The sequence below is a fragment of the Eupeodes corollae genome, chromosome 1, assembly GCF_945859685.1.
Source record: "Eupeodes corollae chromosome 1, idEupCoro1.1, whole genome shotgun sequence".
NCBI lineage: Eukaryota > Metazoa > Arthropoda > Insecta > Diptera > Syrphidae > Eupeodes > Eupeodes corollae.
Genome location: NC_079147.1, coordinates 193,273,776 through 193,295,915, shown reverse-complemented (window position 1 = coordinate 193,295,915; position 22,140 = coordinate 193,273,776). Strand labels below are relative to the sequence as shown.

The following is a 22,140-nucleotide window of genomic DNA, read 5'->3' as shown; positions in this document are numbered from 1 at the left end:
CGCCAAATAAATACATATTGCCCAAATTCTTGATCCCTCAAACACGAGATCCTTGAAGCTATTAAAAGAAGCCACAACGAAGCACAACAAATTTAAAGCAATTTTAAAATTGATTTAAATTATTTAAATACTCAAAAATAAATTATTCTCATTTTTTACTTCTAAACGTCATCTAATGGCCTTGTAACCCTGATGTCTTCTTTTTAAATAATTTATCAACTTATTTTTTGATAAATAAATATCAAGTCAATCAAGCAAAACGATGTAATGACTTGTTCCATTTTTCGGTGAAAACAATTAAACCACCTATTAGCTACGAAAGCCATACTGCCGGTCATAAAGAAGCTTTCGTTCTTCAAGCTATTTCTTAAGATGAAAATTGATCGAGTTTCCATGAACGAAGAGACGTAAGTGCCATAGGACTATAGTTTGTCAAACGGTTCTCGTTTGGGTTTTCTCTTTAAGTGGGTTTATTTGGCATGAGAAAATTTGCAGATATGACAATGACACAATGGTCCGATGTGCCTAGAGGCGATAATACTCTGATAGCATATTTATCAGGATCAGATGTAAAAAACAAGTCTATATTGTTGGCGGACTGGCCTGCAACGTCAGGAATTCGAGTTGGCTCGTCAAATAACTTAGTCAAGTGGTTTTAACTTAGCAAAAATATCTAAGAATTGTGATCGTCCGTAACAACTTTCTTACTGCGCCGAAAATAGGATACAGTTCTCAAGATAAAGTTGGACAAGGCATCGAATTGGTTGGAAGTCGAATTAGGTACTTGGGCTGCGATAAATAAAATAGGTATGAATAATGCGACTTTGGACCGTGAATTTATTATACATATTACATAGTATTAAAATTTGTGTTAATGCACTGAACAATTTGTGCTTGAAGTTGATATGCAACACCATTCAAAACATATACGGCTAGATCACTAATGAGAAAAAAATATGAAGGTTATATCAGCGGTTTCACCAACTTGAGTTTCGTTTAAGCACACGAATGTTGCTATACTGAACACAAAGCTACCAGCTATCACAATACACAAATTAAGGAACCTCAACCTTTCAAATTGAATTCCAACAAAAAGTCTAACATAAATCAAAGTATTTTCTTTTATTTACAAAACAAAAATCTATAACATTTATATCTACATAATAAACTTATAGACTATAAAAAAATACTATTAATTAACATTCATAATCACTATCTTTATCATCATCTGATTTTGAGTAATCTTCGTCATTTGAATCTTTTCTCTTCGTTTTTCGAGTCTTCTTCTCTTCTTCATTTTCATCATCATTCTCAACAATTTGAGGTTTAGCTTCTCCTTGAGATCTATGATGAAATACAAATGATACACATTTGCTTGTTGACCATGCCTGGGCCAATATACTATCTGGAAGTCCTTTATTATTCGAACAATGATACCATTGTGATAAATGAGATGTGCAATCGGTGTCTTCTGCGGGAGGTTTTATTTGAATATTATTGATGCAACGTTTACATTTAAACCTGAAAATTAATTCATACGAGTATAGTAAGTTCCATTTTTATTGATTGTTTTTGTTTCCAACTTACTTATCATGAGTATCGGATAGAGTTGTATTTTCAAACCTAAACAGATCTTTTAAATCATCCCGTGAGAAGTGTTTTTCTGAACTCTCGTTATTATCAATGATAGTACTAGAAAGGGATTTTTTATGAGTTTGTCTTTGAAGGATTTTCTCTTCAATTGACCCAGACTAAAAGAAAAAAGAAATGTTGTATTTTGATCTTTCAGGAACAACAAAAAATGTATTCTCATTTTAACTTACAGCAACTAGTCGATAAATAAAACATGGTTTCTTTTGTCCATCACGCCAAACTCTAGCCATTGCTTGTTCATCATTTGCTGGATTCCAATCTGGATCGAACATAAACAATCGATTGGCTCCAATTAAATTCAAGCCACAACCGCCAGCTTTTGAACTCAGCATAAACAAAAAACAATCAGAAGTTGGATCATTAAAAAGATCAACAACTTTTGAACGCTTTTTAATTGTCATCGTACCATCAAGACGAACATAAGTATATTTTCTAAATTCAAAATAGTTATTTAAAAAAATAAAAAAAAAAACAAAAAAAAATTCCATCACTCTCAAAAATAAGAGGCAATTTCAATATTTTTTGTATGTACCTTTTCCTAGAAAGACGTTCAAATAAATCCAGCGTTTGTGTGTAGTTCGATATAAGCACAACTTTATCATCTGTGTTGGCTTTTATTGATGCTAACATAAAATCCAATAGCATAAACTTTCCACTTAACTCGGGATTTATTTCTCTGAATTTGAAAAAAAAAAAACACGAATTAAAATAACAGGTGTGCATAATTTTACACTTCAACGGTTTATGCGGGAGTTTTATTTAATGAAAATGTCTACATTTATTTTAAAAGTCTCAGATTACAAGATTTAAAGTAAAAGAAAGCAAACTTTAATAGAAACAGTAGTAGAGAAAAAAATTACAGAAGAAGCAGAAGAAGTACCAATAGTGCCTTATATAATTAGGTTAGTATCTGTAAAATGTTCTGATGAGATTTTCGGAGAATTTAAATATGGTAAAGAACAATGTAGAGTTTAAAATCTCATCTAATAGTTGCCATACATGTTACGGTTACTCGCTTAACAATTTTGTAGACTTCTTGAGATTTTAAATATTTTTTTTAAAGTTTGCATTGATTTTCCTAAAGCTACACTTGTTTAAAATCTTATCGCCCATATAATTGAGTTTCACCAAAACTAGTTCTATTTTTATAAGTGAAAACTGGATTCGAAGGATTCTCGAGTTTTAAGTTTGTCAAAAATTTGATCTAGTTTTGCTGTAAAAATTGTTTTGAAGAAACTCAATAATATGGTAAAATGTCTACAAAATTGTATAGCGATCAATTCATAAATTAATTTGTTTTTAATTAGCATTTATTTATTTTATCAAGCAGGCATTTTAAACACAAAAATATACATTTTTAAATATTACTGATTAAAATATAAGCAACATACGATAACTTTCAATTTAGTAAAAACATCTAAAAACAAATATGCTTAGTAATAGAGTTCAAAAAACGTTACTGAATTCATAACAAAACTTCTAAAGGTATCGCGACTAATATAACTATGGAAGCCAATATGATCAGCAACTGCTTTAGGGTCTCTCTAAGCCATCTTGTTATTGGCTCATTGAGACTATAATTTCCCTATGAAAAGCTTCAAACAATTATGCTATGTGATCGAAGATCTCTTGTAGGAAAGAAAGATTCATTTGGTTTTTAAGAATGCCTCTAATGTAATTTTGTTCAAAATATTTTCTCCAAGTTTTTTAAAACTAAGACCAATTAATTCGTATCTGGTAAGATAAGAGAGGAACATACGAATATGTTCGTATGTTATGTATAGAATCTATAAAATTACCAGCTTTGTAAAACGCTTTTGTCAAGGACCGGCCTTACTTAAGAATAAAGTAATGCTCTGAATCTATAACGCTCGGAACATTCCTTAGAGATACGTGATATGAATCCAATTAATGAAATTCGAAAGGTTTTTTTTTTCCATAACTTTTTGCAACGGAAGATCATCAACGTTATAAAAAAAGGTTTATAGGAGCACGATTTCTACAAAAACATAGAAAATCATATTTGGCTGCATTTGGTAATAACTGATTTGAGTTAGACCAAACGGCTTAATTGTCTATGTCATCATCATCATCCTCAAACCATTAACAATTTATCAATTTAATACAATCAGGAAATTCGTTACTAAGGTGCAGAAAATGAAGTGGACCTTGATGACTTCCTTGAGGTACTTCAGTTTTTTCGACATCAATTAGGTTTTAATATGAGGAACTAGATAAGGTAAGGTAGGTTAGGTTAAATTGGCTGTCCGTGATGGAGTAGGACACACTTAGGTCAGTTTCATTGCCCATTATGATACCACATGAATCTTGAGGCTTTTTCCTTAGCTCAATGAAACTAGTTTGAGTCAATTACGAAATGTGAGAGATGATTTAGATCGTTATAGAAGAATTCTCCTAGGTAATTCTTGCATTTTTGAACTAGAGCAGGACATGTACAGAGAAGGGGAAGAACTGTTTCCCCCTCTTCCTCAACCATACAGCTTTTACAAACGTAATTTAAGAATACGCCTAGACGAGTGGCGTGTTTTCTTATTAGACATGCCTAATTGTGACACCTTTTATCGAGCTTATATGCAATCAGCTTAGAGATAACAAGCACCTTGATCGCTTTAAATCTAGTCTAGGCCAGATTTTTTTGTGAAGGAAGGATTTTTTTGTCAAGGACCGGCCTTACTTAAGAATAAAGTAATGCTCTGAATCTATAACGCTCGGAACATTCCTTAGAGATACGTGATATGAATCCAATTAAGGAAATTCGAAAGGTTTTTTTTCCATAACTTTTTGCAACGGAAGATCATCAACGTTATAAAAAAAGGTTTATAGGAGCACGATTTCTACAAAAACATAGAAAATCATATTTGGCTGCATTTGGTAATAACTGATTTGAGTTAGACCAAACGGCTTAATTGTCTATGTCATCATCATCATCCTCAAACCATTAACAATTTATCAATTTAATACAATCAGGAAATTCGTTACTAAGGTGCAGAAAATGAAGTGGACCTTGATGACTTCCTTGAGGTACTTCAGTTTTTTCGACATCAATTAGGTTTTAATATGAGGAACTAGATAAGGTAAGGTAGGTTAGGTTAAATTGGCTGTCCGTGATGGAGTAGGACACACTTAGGTCAGTTTAATTGCCCATTATGATACCACATGAATCTTGAGGCTTTTTCCTTAGCTCAATGAAACTAGTTTGAGTCAATTACGAAATGTGAGAGATTATTATGCTAATATGATTTAGATCGTTATAGAAGAATTCTCCTAGGTAATTCTTGCATTTTTGAACTAGAGCAGGGCATGTACAGAGAAGGGGAAGAACTGTTTCCCCCTCTTCCTCAACCATACAGCTTTTACAAACGTCATTTAAGAATACGCCTAGACGAGTGGCGTGTTTTCTTATTAGACATGCCTAATTGTGACACCTTTTATCGAGCTTATATGCAATCAGCTTAGAGATAACAAGCACCTTGATCGCTTTAAATCTAGTCTAGGCCAGATTTTTTTGTGAAGGAAGGATTTTTTTGTCAAGGACCGGCCTTACTTAAGAATAAAGTAATGCTCTGAATCTATAACGCTCGGAACATTCCTTAGAGATACGTGATATGAATCCAATTAAGGAAATTCGAAAGGTTTTTTTTTCCATAACTTTTTGCAACGGAAGATCATCAACGTTATAAAAAAAGGTTTATAGGAGCACGATTTCTACAAAAACATAGAAAATCATATTTGGCTGCATTTGGTAATAACTGATTTGAGTTAGACCAAACGGCTTAATTGTCTATGTCATCATCATCATCCTCAAACCATTAACAATTTATCAATTTAATACAATCAGGAAATTCGTTACTAAGGTGCAGAAAATGAAGTGGACCTTGATGACTTCCTTGAGGTACTTCAGTTTTTTCGACATCAATTAGGTTTTAATATGAGGAACTAGATAAGGTAAGGTAGGTTAGGTTAAATTGGCTGTCCGTGATGGAGTAGGACACACTTAGGTCAGTTTAATTGCCCATTATGATACCACATGAATCTTGAGGCTTTTTCCTTAGCTCAATGAAACTAGTTTGAGTCAATTACGAAATGTGAGAGATTATTATGCTAATATGATTTAGATCGTTATAGAAGAATTCTCCTAGGTAATTCTTGCATTTTTGAACTAGAGCAGGGCATGTACAGAGAAGGGGAAGAACTGTTTCCCCCTCTTCCTCAACCATACAGCTTTTACAAACGTCATTTAAGAATACGCCTAGACGAGTGGCGTGTTTTCTTATTAGACATGCCTAATTGTGACACCTTTTATCGAGCTTATATGCAATCAGCTTAGAGATAACAAGCACCTTGATCGCTTTAAATCTAGTCTAGGCCAGATTTTTTTGTGAAGGAAGGATTTTTTTGTCAAGGACCGGCCTTACTTAAGAATAAAGTAATGCTCTGAATCTATAACGCTCGGAACATTCCTTAGAGATACGTGATATGAATCCAATTAAGGAAATTCGAAAGGTTTTTTTTTCCATAACTTTTTGCAACGGAAGATCATCAACGTTATAAAAAAAGGTTTATAGGAGCACGATTTCTACAAAAACATAGAAAATCATATTTGGCTGCATTTGGTAATAACTGATTTGAGTTAGACCAAACGGCTTAATTGTCTATGTCATCATCATCATCCTCAAACCATTAACAATTTATCAATTTAATACAATCAGGAAATTCGTTACTAAGGTGCAGAAAAAGAAGTGGACCTTAATGACTTTCTTGAGGTACTTCAGTTTTTGCGACATCAATCAAGTTTTAATATGAGGAACTAGATTAGGGAAGGTAGGTTAGGTTAAACTGGCTGTCCGTGATGGAGTAGGACACACTTAGGTCAATTTAATTGCCCATTATGATACCACATGAATCTTGAGGCTTTCTTCTTAGCTCAATGAAACTAGTTTGAGTCAACTACGAAATGTGAGAGGTTATTATGCTAATATGATTTAGATCGTTATAGAAGAATTCTCCTAGGTAATTCTTGCATTTTTGAACTAGAGCAGGGCATGTACAGAGAAGGGGAAGAACTGTTTCCCCCTCTTCCTCAACCATACAGCTTTTACAAACGTCATTTAAGAATACGCCTAGACGAGTGGCGTGTTTCCACCTGTTGTTTGCCTTCTTCATAGCGTCCTACATGTCAGCATTTGCCAAACGTGGTAGAATAGGTTGTAATTCACCATTCCTCGCGAATTCATCTGCCTCGCAGTATCCTGAAATGTCTCTATGGCAAGGCACCCAGCAATGGTGAATATTAAACTGTTGTGTCATCTCCATTAAAAATGATCGACACTCCTGGACTGGTATAGAGTTTGTAGAGACATAGTCCAGAGATTTGATAGCGGCCTAACTATTTGAGAAAATACGGATATCAGATGTTGATATCACGTTTTCTTCAAGCTAGGACAAGACTTCTTTTATCCCAAAAAGTTCCGCCTGGAACATGCTACAATGATTGGGAAGGCAGAATGAGAGACTAAAGAGGAACTAATATTTCTCAGATTAAAAGGTGCATAAATTGAAAAATAAAAATTAGATGGAAAATACACCGATTTATTAAACACAGAGATCATGTCGCAGAACAGGTTTTCTTAGACCTTTTTCTTCAAATTTTAGTACAGGGAAAAAATTTTGTATTGAATGCGGAGAATGCGTCTCATTAATTTTTGTATATTTACTTTAGGGTTTAACAATTTTTTTTAGTTATTTCCGATTTTTATTACAAAAACTAACACCTAATTGCTCTACTTAAAACTATAACAATACAAGTAACTTACAAGTCATGCATCTTTGATAGTTTTTTTTAAATAACAAAAATAATTCAAAATAACAAAAAAAAAACTTAAAATTTTCGAGGTATACACGAGTTTTCAAGCACCATATAATAATTAATACAAAATCTACAAATCATACTGTTATTATAAATAAAAATTGTTAACTTTTACTACTTTTTACATACTAAATAAAATTATATCATGCTTAGATTCTAAATTTGTTTCGAAAACCTTAAAAAAGTTAGCCATACATTTTATTTACATATAAAAAATATATCAATTGAATTAATTTTAAATGAATTTTGTTCAAAGCACTTTAAAATTCTAATTTCGGTCGATGTAAAACCATGTGTGCAAATTCAAAATTTGAGACAAGAAAGATTTATCTCAGTCTCAAAAAATCCTTAATTTTCAAAATTTCAATGTCACAGATAAGTTCTGTAGCGTTCAAAATATATAATTTATATTTATGATGACAGCTGTTTTAAAATCGCTTGAAAATACGTAAAACAATTTGTTTGCTTATTATAAAAACAAAAACAATAATTTGTAAAAAGCATTTATCTATGAAAATAAAATATCTATCTATCTATTTGTTTGCTTTCGAAATAAGATTGCGAGGAAAATGATTTTTGAAGGAAACTTTTATTGAATAGAAACAACGGCGTTTGATGGTTTCGACCAAAACGATAACTACCCAAATCCCAAAATGTCATAAAACACAAAATTAGTCACAAATCCTAAAAATTTAAAACAAAAATCACCACAAAATACAAAGCGAATGTCATAACTCCCAAATAAAATTTTATTAAAAGGACTCCCAGTCATTTCGCCTAAAATTAATTTGGATCTTATGGCATAGGGGTTAGGCTTTGTGTAATTTATTTTGGGCATTACGACGATTAGGATTTCTATCGTTTCTTATATCCTATCAACCAACGACATACATATGTAAAACCCAGATCATACAATGACGTAAAGCCCAAAAAGAGAAAAGTCATACAAAATATCACTAAGAAAATGTGATATTTTTAATGTCATATCACCCAAACCAAATTTCAATGTCGTAACGCCCAGATTTAGAAATATCAAACGCCCCCTTTTTGGGCACACTGTAGGATTTGGGGTGGTTGCGAGGTTGGGTCTAAGCAAAGTTTCTTTACCTCTAAAGAATCTAGATTTAAAGAAACTTTGCATAACAAAACACGCTTTCGTTTAAAATTTACATTTGGCCGATAAAATTTAAAACATAAAATGTAGTAGTGTCAAAAAAAAAACTAACATTTTGTCAGAATGCCGAAATGTTAAAACAAATGACATACTTTGGGCAATATTTGACTAAGTATTTAGACGTTATGATATTTTAAAATTGATTTCGGCACTTTTTTTTATTTAATATGTTTGCGTTATTTTATTGAACCAAATAATTCTTTTTTTTTGTTTGAAATTTCATTAAACCCAACAAAAAGTAAGTTTGAATCCTAAAGGTTTGGTAACATGCCCAAATTGTTTAACAACAAAATGTTAAAAACAATTTTTTGGGAGCTATGGAATTTTGAATTTGTGCGAAAAGACCTACTCGTAACTCCAATAGAAACAAATTCCCAAGTTAATTTTAAAATTCTACTTAAAACAAAACTTCGAACTTTTACTAATTCAACGCAAATCCCTTCAAAACATGTCTTTAAACATTTAGAAAGAATATAGCTTAGTTGCGAGAACCAACAAGCCTCGGATACGGACGGATTTACTGTTGAGAATATGGAAAGATCACTTCTCCAAATTATATAACGGCGATGACAAACCGAATTCCGCTTTAAGGGAGATAAAACCACTCAACCTAACCGACGCAGATTAACAATTCCGCCTACCCGACCTCGACGAAGTGAAGATAGCTATTTCTAAACTGAAGTCAAACAAAGCTGCTGGAGCTGACGGCATGGCTGCCGAACTATTCAAAGCAGCAGGCGATGACTTGGTAGGGAGCATGCACCAACTCATCGGAACATATGGTCGGAAGAAAGCATGCCCGGTGAGTGGAATCTCAGGATAGTTTGCCTAAAACATAAGAAAGGAGACTCTCTAAATTGCGCCAACGTCTGAAGCCGTTCGTCAACAACCTGATAGCTCATTATCACTGACTTCAGACCAGGAAATTCGACTATCGACCAAATATTCACACTACGGCAGATCTTGGAAAAACCCAGGAGCTCCAAATCGATATCCACCATCTCTTTATCGATTTTAAAGCCGCGTATGACAGCATCTATAGGTAAGAGCTCTACAGAGCAACGTCTAGTTTTGGCATCCCTGTCAAACTTATCCGTATGTGCAGAATGACGATGGAGAATGCACGCTGCTTTATCAAGGTCGGAAAAGATCTCACCGATGCATTTCATGTCAAAAAAGGTTTTAGACAAGGCGATGCACTGTCATGCGACTTCTTCAACATCGTTCTGGAAAGAATTGTACAAAACTCAACCGTCAACACGAGAGGCACAATCTTCCAAAGGTCCATTCAATTACTCAGATACGCAGATAATATTGACATAGTTGGAAGATCAAAGCGTGATGTCAGTGGAGCTTTTCTAAACATTGCGACGGAAGCGAAGAAGATGAGTTTAGTTGTAAATGAGTTGTCATCAAAAAAGGACATTGAACAACGACGTCTTGGACAAAACGGGTCCATGGACAGCTATAACTTTGAGGTAGTTGAGGACTTTGTCTACCTAGGTACAGCTATAAATTCCGACAATGACACCAGCGCTAAAATCAAACGAAGAATAACTCTTTCAAATCGTTGCTTCCTTGGACTTAAAAGGCAAATGAGTAAGAAAGTCCTCTCTCGAGCATCTAAAATCACCATCTATAAGATACTCATCATCCCGGTCCTCCGAGGGACGGCGCAGTAGAGGAAGACCGCGACTCGGGTGGCGCACGCAGGTGGGTGAAGACCTCAACCAACTTGGCGTTCGAAAATGGAGACAGGACCGAGCTGACTGGAGACGCATGTTCGTCGAGGCCCAGGTCCACCCGGACTGTAGCGTCACCTTAAGTAATAACTAAGTAAGTATACTAAAACTAGATGTCAGTGTTAGTTTATTTTTTAAGTACTTGCTTATTTGTTTGTTTTGAATAGTAAAACAATATTTGTTTAACTAAATAAACCGGCCTTTTACAGATAAAGTAAAACCTCATGAAAAGTCTCACATAAAGAACATTTCCCAACTGAAATGAAGTATCTGAAATACAAAAAACGGTCAGTGTATCGATTAGTTTCTCACACCTAAACATTTGAAAACACATTTCTAAGCGTAAAAAGAAAAAATCATGATGTTAGATTAGAATAACATAGAAAACATTCTATATTCAAAACCTGCCACAATATTTTTGAGTTAATTTAATCAACGAAGCACTACCAGAGAATGTTTTCCAAAATATCAACATTCAGACATCATAGGCGGTAGTACGCAGCTCCACCAAAACAAATGCACATTTGCACAAGATATTATAAACATATCTACATACGTAGGTATACATTTCTATAATTTGAAGCGTATCAGAAAAAAAAAGAAAACAAAACGAAAACAAGAAAAATAAAAAACGTCAAAATAGAAAGAAAAATAAAACAACACGTCAGGCAACCCAACCGAACCGAACCTCACATAACCTCACTAACAGAAAACGTCGTCGACGATGTCTATAGCAAAATTTGCTTCTTTATATTTTGTGTTGTCTTTTTATGTAGGTAGCTACTTGCTGCAAATGTGCTGGCTCTGGCTTTTACGAAATACGACAAATTTTCCTAAAGATTTTACAAATTCACTTTAGTTGAGTTTCAGTGTTCAAAGCTCCAAGATCATATTGTTTAAATAATAAAAGACAAAAATTGTGTTCCTAAATAAAAATATTATAAAAATAAAAATTTATAAAGGTAAGTACCTAACCTATCTACACATAGAATAGATAAATCATCTAAATGCACATATTTAGCTATTTGTACTCTTTGCGTATAAAAATATATTTTTAAGAGGAACATACATTTTCTAGAAAGTTTAACCAAATTGCATTGAAAAATGATGGGAAAAAATGATTTCACAATGAAAAGTCTTAGAAAAATCAATTTTAATCAATTTGAAAGTCAAATAAAAGACGAGAAAATTATAGTGACATTTACACAAAAATAAATTGTGTAAATTAATGAAAATCAGTAAATAAAATCGATGTAAGTATCTAGATGCATATATGTATGTATATAGAAAAAAATATACTTATTTTTATCTACGAGTATATATTTGAACATAAGAAAAAAGACCAGACTACGCCCAAGAACCTATTGGAAGGAGTTCACATAATACTTTGAACTTGAGTTATAAGTCCAAAAAACCCTTTCGTTTAGTTACATAATTTTAAAGGCAGAAAATTGCAATTCATGCTGATGGAAGAAAAGGTATTCAATAGCTTATGAATTGTAAGGACAACATATTTCAAATGAATGCATTTTTTCTTTAATTTAGAAGACGTCATTTCGATGTTCTACGTCTTAAATAATTTATTAACAAAAGGAAAAATTGTCGATAGGTGTGGTCGACGAAATCGATATCAGTTTTGATGTAATGCAAAATAAAAATAGGAAGACTTCGAAAATTGTTTGAGTAAATTGATTTTTTTCTGCTTGGAAATAAGGATTAAGACATAGACCATAACTTAAGTATTAAAAAAGTTAGAAGAAAGACTCGAGTCATGACTGGAGTCGCAGGGAAGTGTTCTTTACTACAACGACGACAAAAAAGTAGATGGGAGATAAAGTACTGTTACGACGGAACCAAAACTGGAATGGGTAAGAATATGTCTAATATATGTGATTTCTAAGAGTTTAAAGATAGCTTGAATATGTTAGACTTCCTTTATTCTACTATTTTAATATTCGTCGATTATGTAAACTCCATAAACTATTCATATAGAAAGCACTGAGAGTCCTGTTTTACAATAGACATACATACATATATTTTAAAGTTAACTTAAAAAGAGAAAATTATTGTATTCTTTGAGAGATTGTGTGTGAAATAGGCATTTCCATTAGCTTTGGGGAATAATCCCATCAGAGACGAAGGTAAGATTGTTTCTCTAGAAGATATTTGAGGTCTTAAAGTGAACCTAGTGTTATAAATCTCTACACAACTCAGTTTTTTTTTATTAAAAACTATAAAAAAGTTAAAATTAGTAAAGTGGGTTAAAGATAAGTGTTATCAAAACTGAAAGGTAAAAATATGTTTTAGAATTATGTTCTTTTATCATACAAGAAAATAATATGAAAAAGAAACTTATTATTAGAAAAGATCGTTTTTTTGACAAGATCATTAAATTGTTGATTTCATTTTGAAATTTTTCTAAAGAAAAAAAGTAATATTTAGTAAGAAACCTATAAGTTGTTTAAGGTCTTGAAATAAAAATTCTATCTGTGTGACATTTCAGAGCGAAAAACTACGGGACAAAAAAGTGATCTTGCTCTGATGTGATCTTCGTTGTAATAGTCCTCTTTGTAAATATCGTTTTGTTACTTTGTTCCAAAATTTCACATTCATTATTAATATACTAAAGCTTGGTTAATAGTTCTAGTAAACGTGCCGTGATGGTTAATGCGTAGGATTGTCATAATAAGGGTCTTGGGTTCAATCCCCACCTGTGCCACCTTAAGTTTTTTCCACGGGTACTGCCTTTTGCGAGGAATTGACAAAACTTCCAAGAGTAATTTTTGCCATTACTTAAACATTTTGTCATATGCTTAAAGTTGTTCAAAGAGGACTTAAGTCAGAAACTAGTCACACAGGCTCAATGAACTTTGATTTTATTACTTACTTAGACATTTTGTCATATGTTTGACGTTGTTTAAAGAGGACTTAAGTCAGAAACTGGTCACACAGACTCAATGAACTTAAGATGTTAATATCAAAACTAATTTAATACGATATTTAGTAGATGTTCTAGATTCAAGTTCTTAGTAGTAAATGAAAGATACAAAAAAATCCGTTACACCAAATCAAAAACTTGAAAGCAATTTTTGAACTTAAGACCTTAAACCTTTAAACTTAAGACACCAATTTAATACGATATTTAGTAGATGTTCTAGATTCAAGTTGTTAGTAGTAACAAAAGATACAAAAAAGGCCGTTACAACAAATCAAAAACCTGATTTTTTAACTTAGGATCTTAAACCTTTAAACTTAAGACACCAAAGATTGTGTTGTTGAAAAACGAAATACATAAGTTTGAATGGACATTTTACACTTTCACACCCCAAGACTACCTCAACATCGTGACTTGTTTACTGAATCATCATACAGACGTTAAGACTATGGACGTTACAAGTGTAAAACATAAGGTCCATTGAAAATTTATGAACTGAAATTAATGACAAAACAGTGGCCGAAAAATCAAACCTGATAAACATTCTATTTTTTTGTGTTGATAGCATGACAAAAAATCTTACGGGGTGCTTTGAAAGTATTAAAATATTTGTTAGAGATTTGTCAAAACAAAAAAACCGAGTGCAAAGTCCTTGGAACTCAATTATAATTAAACCAAGTTCTAGGGAAATTATAGAGAGTGAAGAAATGGTCGAGTCATTGACTAAAACTAGATATGTACTGCTAGTAGCTAACTTCACGTTGATGTCATCTATTCCTTAACTCTGCTAATTCTTTTGCAGATTTAGCGGAAATTAGAGAAACACTTTTGGAACCTGATTTTTTTTATTTTATTTATTTTGGCATTTTCTATGGAGAGATAAATCAATCCATATCAAGTAAATATGTCAATGGCTCAAGTTCTAAATATTTTAAAAACCAAGTTTCAAAGCTAAACCGAGAGTTACTAGATCGAGTTTCAAATTGATTTAATAACTTTATCAAGCAATTACCTGAAGGCTATGAAAAAGCATTCACAAAAGTAAAAATTTAATTTAAGAAATGTTACAAAAATTGAACACAAGAAATTCAATATTTGTAATATTACATGTTTAGAACTATTAGGATTTGAACCAGATTTAAAAACAAATCAATCTAGAAATACACTTAGTCCAAGATTCTCCGTACAGCAGCCTAATTTTAGTGTTTTTTTAAGTACTAGGAATAAAATATGTCAAAACTAAAGTTTTAACATTGAAAAAAAGTTAGTTTCCACCTTCACCTTTTTACCAAATTAAAAAAAATTGTGATTCTGATTTTCAAAACCCGTTTTTAATATATTGTTATTGTAAATATTTTATCCCGAATCATCAAAAAAGAAATCTGCTGTACAGAGGAAAACTTTTTGGACTATGTGTATATTCCAGTAGACGATTGATCTGATTATCACATATTTATTTAAATAAGTAGGTGGTTTTTAATAAAGTGTCAAAGAAAGATAAACACCGAAAAGGGAGGATATGACAGGTAAAATCGTTCAGCAGTCCAATTAAGTACGAGTGCTATTTGACAGATCGGTAGAAATACCTTCCAAAGCAACATTACTAAGATCATTTCGTAGCGTTACAAATAGAATCAACATTTTCGAAAATATTGATTGAGAGTAATGTGAGTGAGCTATGAATTGACAAAACCTTGCGTTATATCACGCTGGTACGTCCACTTCCCCCGTGATTAGAGCTTTAATCTTGTATGGGAATTTCGATAAAAAAAATGTTTAATATTTTAAAAAACTTTCTTCTAACTCGTTAGGTTAGGAATCCACAAAGGTCTAGAAACAATAAAAGCCTCGGAAAAAAATTCTAGAACCAACACCTAACTCCATTCTTGTGCAATCAGTATCAGTCGTGTAGAAAACATACAGAGAATTTGAATAAATTTTGGAAAATGAATAAACTTTCCATACTTGTATCACTTCCCTAAAGTTCCTGTCTATTTAAAACGAAAACGGGCTTTATAAAGCATTAAATGAAGGCTATTGATCAAGGAACAAATATCCCCAATCAACAGTTTTTTACCCCAATTAACAGTTTTTTAAAGACCAGAGATGAGATTCCAAAACTTTTTGTTTTCATAAAACAAGTTCAAACACACAATTTTAAGTTAGGTAAACATAAGCCATTTAGACGCATCTACTAAACAACTTAAAATCGAACGCTGATGGCTGAGTTCGTAACTGCAGGTTTTGTTGGCTAAGTCCCGCCTAAAATTTGATCAAATACGTTTATGAACTTACACTTTGTTTAAATGAGTAAAGAATCTATTGATTTAATTTTTAGTTCATACATTTAAAAATGGCTTTCAACAAAAATATTTTATAATTTATTTTTCTAAGCTTTGCTTTAAAAACCGTTTCTAAAAACATTGGTCAACAATGAATAAATGAAAGTTTTCAATGTGAAAAACTTTAATGACTGAAACACAAACACGCTTCAGCTTCGGCTTCGCCTGACGTTTACGAGTTTCATTTGACAATCGCAAGGTTAAGGGACTCCAAACCGAAGGTCTAGTTCAAATTTGCTGAACATTTGCTTTGTCTGACATCTCTCCAGCTGTAAAAAAGTCAGCAAACAAAATACATTTGCTTTTGGAGGGATTCCCATTGGTTATTATTATTATAGGCTGTGTAAGCTAAAGAAATTTAGAAATGTCATATTGAGAGTGTCGTTAGGGGCATTCTCTAAGCTAGTGGCTACGAAGTCAAGGAATTCTGATCGGCTAAATGCAACTTAAAAAGTAGTTAAAATTTCCCCTACGTCGTAGTGCTGCAAAGTTAGTGCACACTGGTTTTGACGTTTCACAATCAATAATATTATATCTTCTATTTGGTTTTATTGATTTTAAAAAGAAAAAAAACTTTTTAAAGTTCTGAAAAGACAAATGTTTCTTATTTTATATATTTCTATTTGCCATTAATATGACAGTTCCGGATTGACTAGCTTTGTAGTTCAATTTTGCATTCACAAAGCTAGTTAAATTTTGACTACGTAGTCACTAGCTTTGTGAATGCGCTCATTCAAAGCAACCTTGATGCAGGCCCAAACTAACGCAGACGAAGCCGAAGCTAAAGAGTGTATGTGTTTTGGCCATAAGAGGTTCTAAAAATGAATTTTCAGATGACATTTTTGAAAACCATTTTTAAATGAACGAGGCCTTTCACCAAACACTCTTTACTCTCCAACTTTGCACTTTTAATCTGCAAAATACATTTCTAAAAAATCATTTCTGAAAACCTCTTTTCTTTTGCAGAGTTTTTGTATTTGTTTGACTAATCAATAAACTTTACAAATTTTATGTAGAATTTTGAAAGTCTTTTTCAGGAATATGCAAAGACAAATGTTTATTTGCAAATAAAAGTTTTTTTTGGAAAGTTGTCGAAAGTAAATAGAAATATAAATTAACCACTTTGTAAATGATGAAGTAACAAGTTAAAAAGACAATCGAGTTTTAAATAAGTTTCTGGAAATTGATGCAAGCAATTAAGCAAAGTTTCACAATCAATAGTTTAAGTCAAAATATCACGAATAAACATGATACTATACATTTTCCTTCTCGACTCAAGAGTTTGTATTCCAAGTAATAGGCATTTCGAATTACATATTAGAATGATGGAAACCTTCTATATTGTTTTCAAAAATATTTCGAAGAGCAAATCAGAGAAATTTTTGTTGAACATTTTTAATTCTCTTTTTATTAAACTCAGTTGTAAAGCTCCAAACAACACAGTTATATTCAAGAACAGGACGTACAATACTGCAGTATAAAGATTTAATGGTGTAAGTGTCCTTAAATTCCAATGAGTTTCTTTTGATGAATCCAAGTAAAGAATTTGCTTTGGATACAATATAATTAATATGTAAGTTAGATTTCATTTTAAAATCAAATATAACGCCCAAGTCTTTGAACTTTTCAACTACTTGTAACGGTAAATTATTTAATGAATAGTTTGGAATAAAATTTGAATAAAGGTCTGTTGTAGACCAAAGAAGCCCACTTGTCAACATTTAACAACAAATCATTTGACTTGCACCAATCAACAAATGAATTTAGATCATTTTGAAGCAGAAGACATTCATTTGAATTAGAAATCCGAGAAAAGAACTTTATGTCATCTGCATACATAAGGCAATGAGAATTTTTAAGAACATTCGGAAGACCATGAATAAAAAGTAAGAATAATGAAGGACCCATATGACTACCTTCTGGAAGACCAGCAGTTACCTAAATCTCTTTTAAGAAAAAGTCCCCGATCTTTAAATATTGTTAAGAACCAACTAAATGTTAAGAAAAACATTGAAGTAGGTCAATGGAAGCCATATGCTTTACATTTTTTTAAAAGATTGTGTAAATTAACCCGATTCGATTGTCCAGATTAGTGACAAAATTTGTGAATTCTTCAGATTAGAATTAGTAGACCTACTTTTCCAAAAACCATGTTGATATTTACTTACAAGTTGCTTTATGATACATTTAAATTTATCTTCAACAAGGCTATCTAAAAGCTTTGGAACAACAGGTAGCTTAGTTATTGGTCTATAGTTCGTGACAGATTAAAAAATCTGATCAATGATAGAGACTTTCCAATCATTCAAGAAAATATCATTGGAAATAGATTCATTGCATAGATGTAATAGCAGAACAGAAAGAGAACTTGCACTATGACGAAAAACAATAGGAAAAAATCCTAATATATCTGTAGTTTTTTTAGGTTTAAGTTTAAGCAAAGCATCTTCAATATTAGTTATGTCAAATGATATACTAAAACAATCAAAACGAGATGGCAAGGAATAAATATATTGATAATTTATTATTGAAGATGTAGAAAATTTGTAAATACTTTCAAAAACAACTGTCAAAACAAATTTACAATCTTTTTCGGATCACTAGTTTTATTATTACCAAAAAATATAATTATTGAAAATCCAGTAGTACTTCGTTTAGTATTTATAAATTTCCAAAAAGGTTTTGGAGATTGCTTGAGATTACTTTCAACAGAATGAATATAATTACAATAAAGAAATTTTGAAAGAAAAACAAACTCTTTCCTGAGACGAGAAAAAACTGCATAAGAATCATCTGAAGGTTTTTCTTTTTAGTTTTTAAACGCTTCATTTTTAGCATTTTTTAAATTTAATATTCTTTTATTATACCAAACCGGATGAGACCTAACTTTTCTGCTACACATAGGTAAACAATCATTTAAAATATTGTTAAAAAAGATTTAAAAACAGTTGTCATCTAAAACTTTAAATAAACTACAAACTAATAGCCTTGCAAAAACTTTTGTCTACACTACACTGGGCTGAGAATTGAGGCCAATACCAAGGTGTTGCATCTATGCACGGAATAAGAAAGGCTGCAGTCTGCAGAGTAGCTCATCAAGTGTCGAAAATTATCGTTGATAAATTTCTCCCCAACATAATTTGCTGGCCACAAAATTATTCAGACATAAGCTAGAATTTTTGTTCTCAAGGAGTATTTCCCCGTGTCAGCTGCACGATATTTAATGTTTTATTTACTTTGCAATTGTTCCCATATGAATGAATTGTCAAGTTGTGTTTATAGTTCGTGAAACTCTTTTACTTTTTAAATAATGGCAAACAAAAATGAACAGAAAAAAATGAAGGCAAAATGTTGTGAACACACAGATTTACATTTTAGGTAGGCCCCTATTTATACACACAGAATCCATTTTTAAAAAAACTCAATTCCAGTCATAGCCCCCAAAATACTCAAACTTGCTCCTCTGCCATTTTCGTGCAAATTCAGCAGCATAATAAAAACAAAAATGCTAAAAAGAAGTGCACCTCAGAGACCCTATCGATCTTATTTTTCTTGTTCATTACATCTGCTTAGAGGCTAATTGTGACATTTCGTGGTTGAAGCTTTTCCTTGTATTAAGACCCAAACAAATATAGCCAAGACATAATCAGAATCTATTTGTATATGAATTCTAACCAACATAATTGCAAAAGTAAAGATTCTTTAAATACTTCTTCACAAATAAGCTTTCTACCTTAAACCGTTTTTTAGTCTTAGTGGAATCATAGCGCTCCCAAAAAGTATGCTCAATTTAACTCCCAAAATATAAAATATCATGCAAAATAGAGAAACAAATTCGTTGTACTCACTTTGGATTATAATTACTTGGCAAAACATTCTGCGAGTTCTCAAAACCATTCTCTCTTGCAATGAGTTTCTCATATATCAAATCTGGATGATTGCAGAGCTTTTTCAAAGTTGTTATATCTGCCAAAGCTGACAATGTACCACCTTCTTTTTCATCAGAGTTTCCTACAAAAAAAAAGAACACCCATTAAGCATTCTCTCCAAAGGATTTCCCTATTCTCCTCCTCCATACCTGCTAAACTCCTGCGAATCTTATCGGATTTCAAGAAATTCATATACAATTGCATCTGAATTTGTGTCAATTTGGAACAGATGACCATTTCAAACTTAACTGGCAGATATTTTGTGAGAATCTGGTTTGTCCTGCGTATGATGCATTGGTTGACAATTCCAATTAGTTCTTGAGTCTTTGTGAGAGCCTTTTCTCTCTCGGCATCAGATGAATCTGAATTCTGCCCCCGCAGAATGGGATTCTCGTAGACTCTCTTGAAATCAGCCGCTGAACCAAGCATATTGGGATTAACGAAATTGATCAAACTAAAATATTCAGTGAGATCGTTTTGGATGGGCGTTCCGGAGAGAAGGACCCGCCGTTTTGTCTTCAAACCCATCAGAGCTTGGTAGGTTTGATTTTCGCTGTTCTTTAAGCGATGACCTTCATCACAAATGACAATTCCCACCTCATTACGATTGAGGATCTGTGAATAGAGACGGAAGGTCTCGTAGCTGATCAGCAGGACGGGAGTTCCACAACGTTGATTTGTGTTGGTTATGTATTGCTCGAGGTTTTTGGTGGTTTCCTCCTTGGAGCCACTATCAATGGCCAGACAATGCAGACGACCATGTAACCATTTGTTGAACTCCTTCTCCCAATTCTTGACCAACGAACTGGGCGAGACGATGACTGCCTTGGAGATGGTGGGACGACATTCGGGGCTTTGTCGAAGAAGTGTCCATACTAGAGTAACACATTGCAGGGTTTTTCCCAATCTAAATCGAGGAATAATTAAGCAAAAATAGCTCATACATCTTCAGAAAGACATCTTACCCCATCTCATCGGCCATAATGCACCCATTGAACTCGCCCTTGTTCCCCACCACGCAATCGTACATGAACTTGACACCTTCACGCTGATGGGGACGCAAAATATTACTCAGCAGCGGATCCACCACAATGTGCACGAGAATCTTACTGCTCTCCATTGTCAATCTCTCGTGTTCTGTGTACTGTGGTGGCTCATACAATACCAGAGCATTACAGGCAAATGGATCGTGTAGTGCTTTGCGCACCGTTGTCCTCCGTATGCCCAAACATCGATTGCTGTTGTAATCTGGCACATAATCGGCAATGGGAACTTTGAATGGCCTCGATAGAATTTTAGAAATTGCCTCCTCATATTGCGATTGTGGTATTTGCTGCGACAGTGGAGGAGGGTTTATATTTATATTTTCTGTATTTTTACAAGTTCTTTTGCGTTTATTTTGAAATGGAGTTATGAATTTGGATTGGGGGGAGTTAATTCTTTGGGGTGTTTGACTTGGAGCCAAACTTCGACGCTGAAAATAAATACGATTTATTTATTTTATTCTAAATATTTATTAGTTAAATTAAATTTACCATTATAATACAATTTTAACTTAAATAAAACATTACTTTTACATTCGTGCACAATCGTTTTGTGGAGTGAAAACGAAAAGTAGTTGTACTTTTATTTATTTTGAATAATCTTTCGAGTTTTGAACTGTCATAACATGAAATGATCGAATAAATGTGTTAATTGTGAACTGGCCATGGCGGGATTTAAATTGTTCGAAGTTATAGGGTGACTTTATTACGTCATAAACGAAATGAGATTTTTTAAGAAAATTGATTTAAATGGAATTGATTACAAAAAAGTGACATTTTAATTGGTTTTTTCGGTAAAATATTTGATTAAAAGTAATTTAAAAACACTTTTTTGTATTTGGGAAAGTTATAGCAAATAAAAATCCTAGTTGGCGCTTTTTCAATTAAATCAAACAAATGAATTTTTATTTTAAAATTTGTGTTTCAACATTGTGCTTGTGTTTCCTTAAACTCTAGTGTTGAAATACATTTCAAATTTCTTTGATAAAGAAGAAAAGAATGAACTTGATTTATTTACTGATTGGAATGAAACTATGTCTATACATTAATAATAGTTTCTAAAAAAATTTAATTAAAACTTAAATTAAATTAAAAAAGTAACAAAACATATTTATCAAACTGACAGTTGAACATTTTATTTGGATTGCTGCAAATTTAATTTTAAATTAAAAGAAAATATAATTATTTGCTGAAATTTAACGTTTTGACAAATTTAAATTACCTTTTTTATTAACCTTTTATTTTAAAGAAAAATATGACGGTTGATTTTTGGATCTGAAAAAGTTAAACAATATTTGATGTAGATAATTTGTAAAATACAACTTTTTTTGAGACAATTAATTGAATTTTCAGTTTTGAAAATAGAGCCGATTCTTCTTAGGTGCTTCTACTTTTTCGTATATTGGTATCATGGCCAAAACTTGTTGGTGTTAAA

General features: G+C 32.4%; 1 protein-coding gene across 1 annotated transcript; it reads right to left on the bottom strand.

Annotated features, from left to right (window-relative positions):
- Positions 1–1,196: 1,196 nt before the first annotated feature.
- On the bottom strand, positions 1,197–21,440 carry LOC129947848 (DNA repair and recombination protein RAD54-like). The gene is made up of 8 exons (XM_056058589.1): positions 21,198–21,440; positions 20,628–21,136; positions 19,812–20,569; positions 19,582–19,744; positions 2,186–2,329; positions 1,824–2,085; positions 1,588–1,751; positions 1,197–1,521 (listed from the first exon to the last, which is right to left on the bottom strand). The coding sequence occupies exons 1-8, from the start codon at positions 21,198–21,200 to the stop codon at positions 1,197–1,199; spliced, it is 2,328 nt and encodes a 775-aa protein (XP_055914564.1). The 5' UTR covers positions 21,201–21,440.
- Between the last annotated feature and the right edge of the window lie 700 nt (positions 21,441–22,140).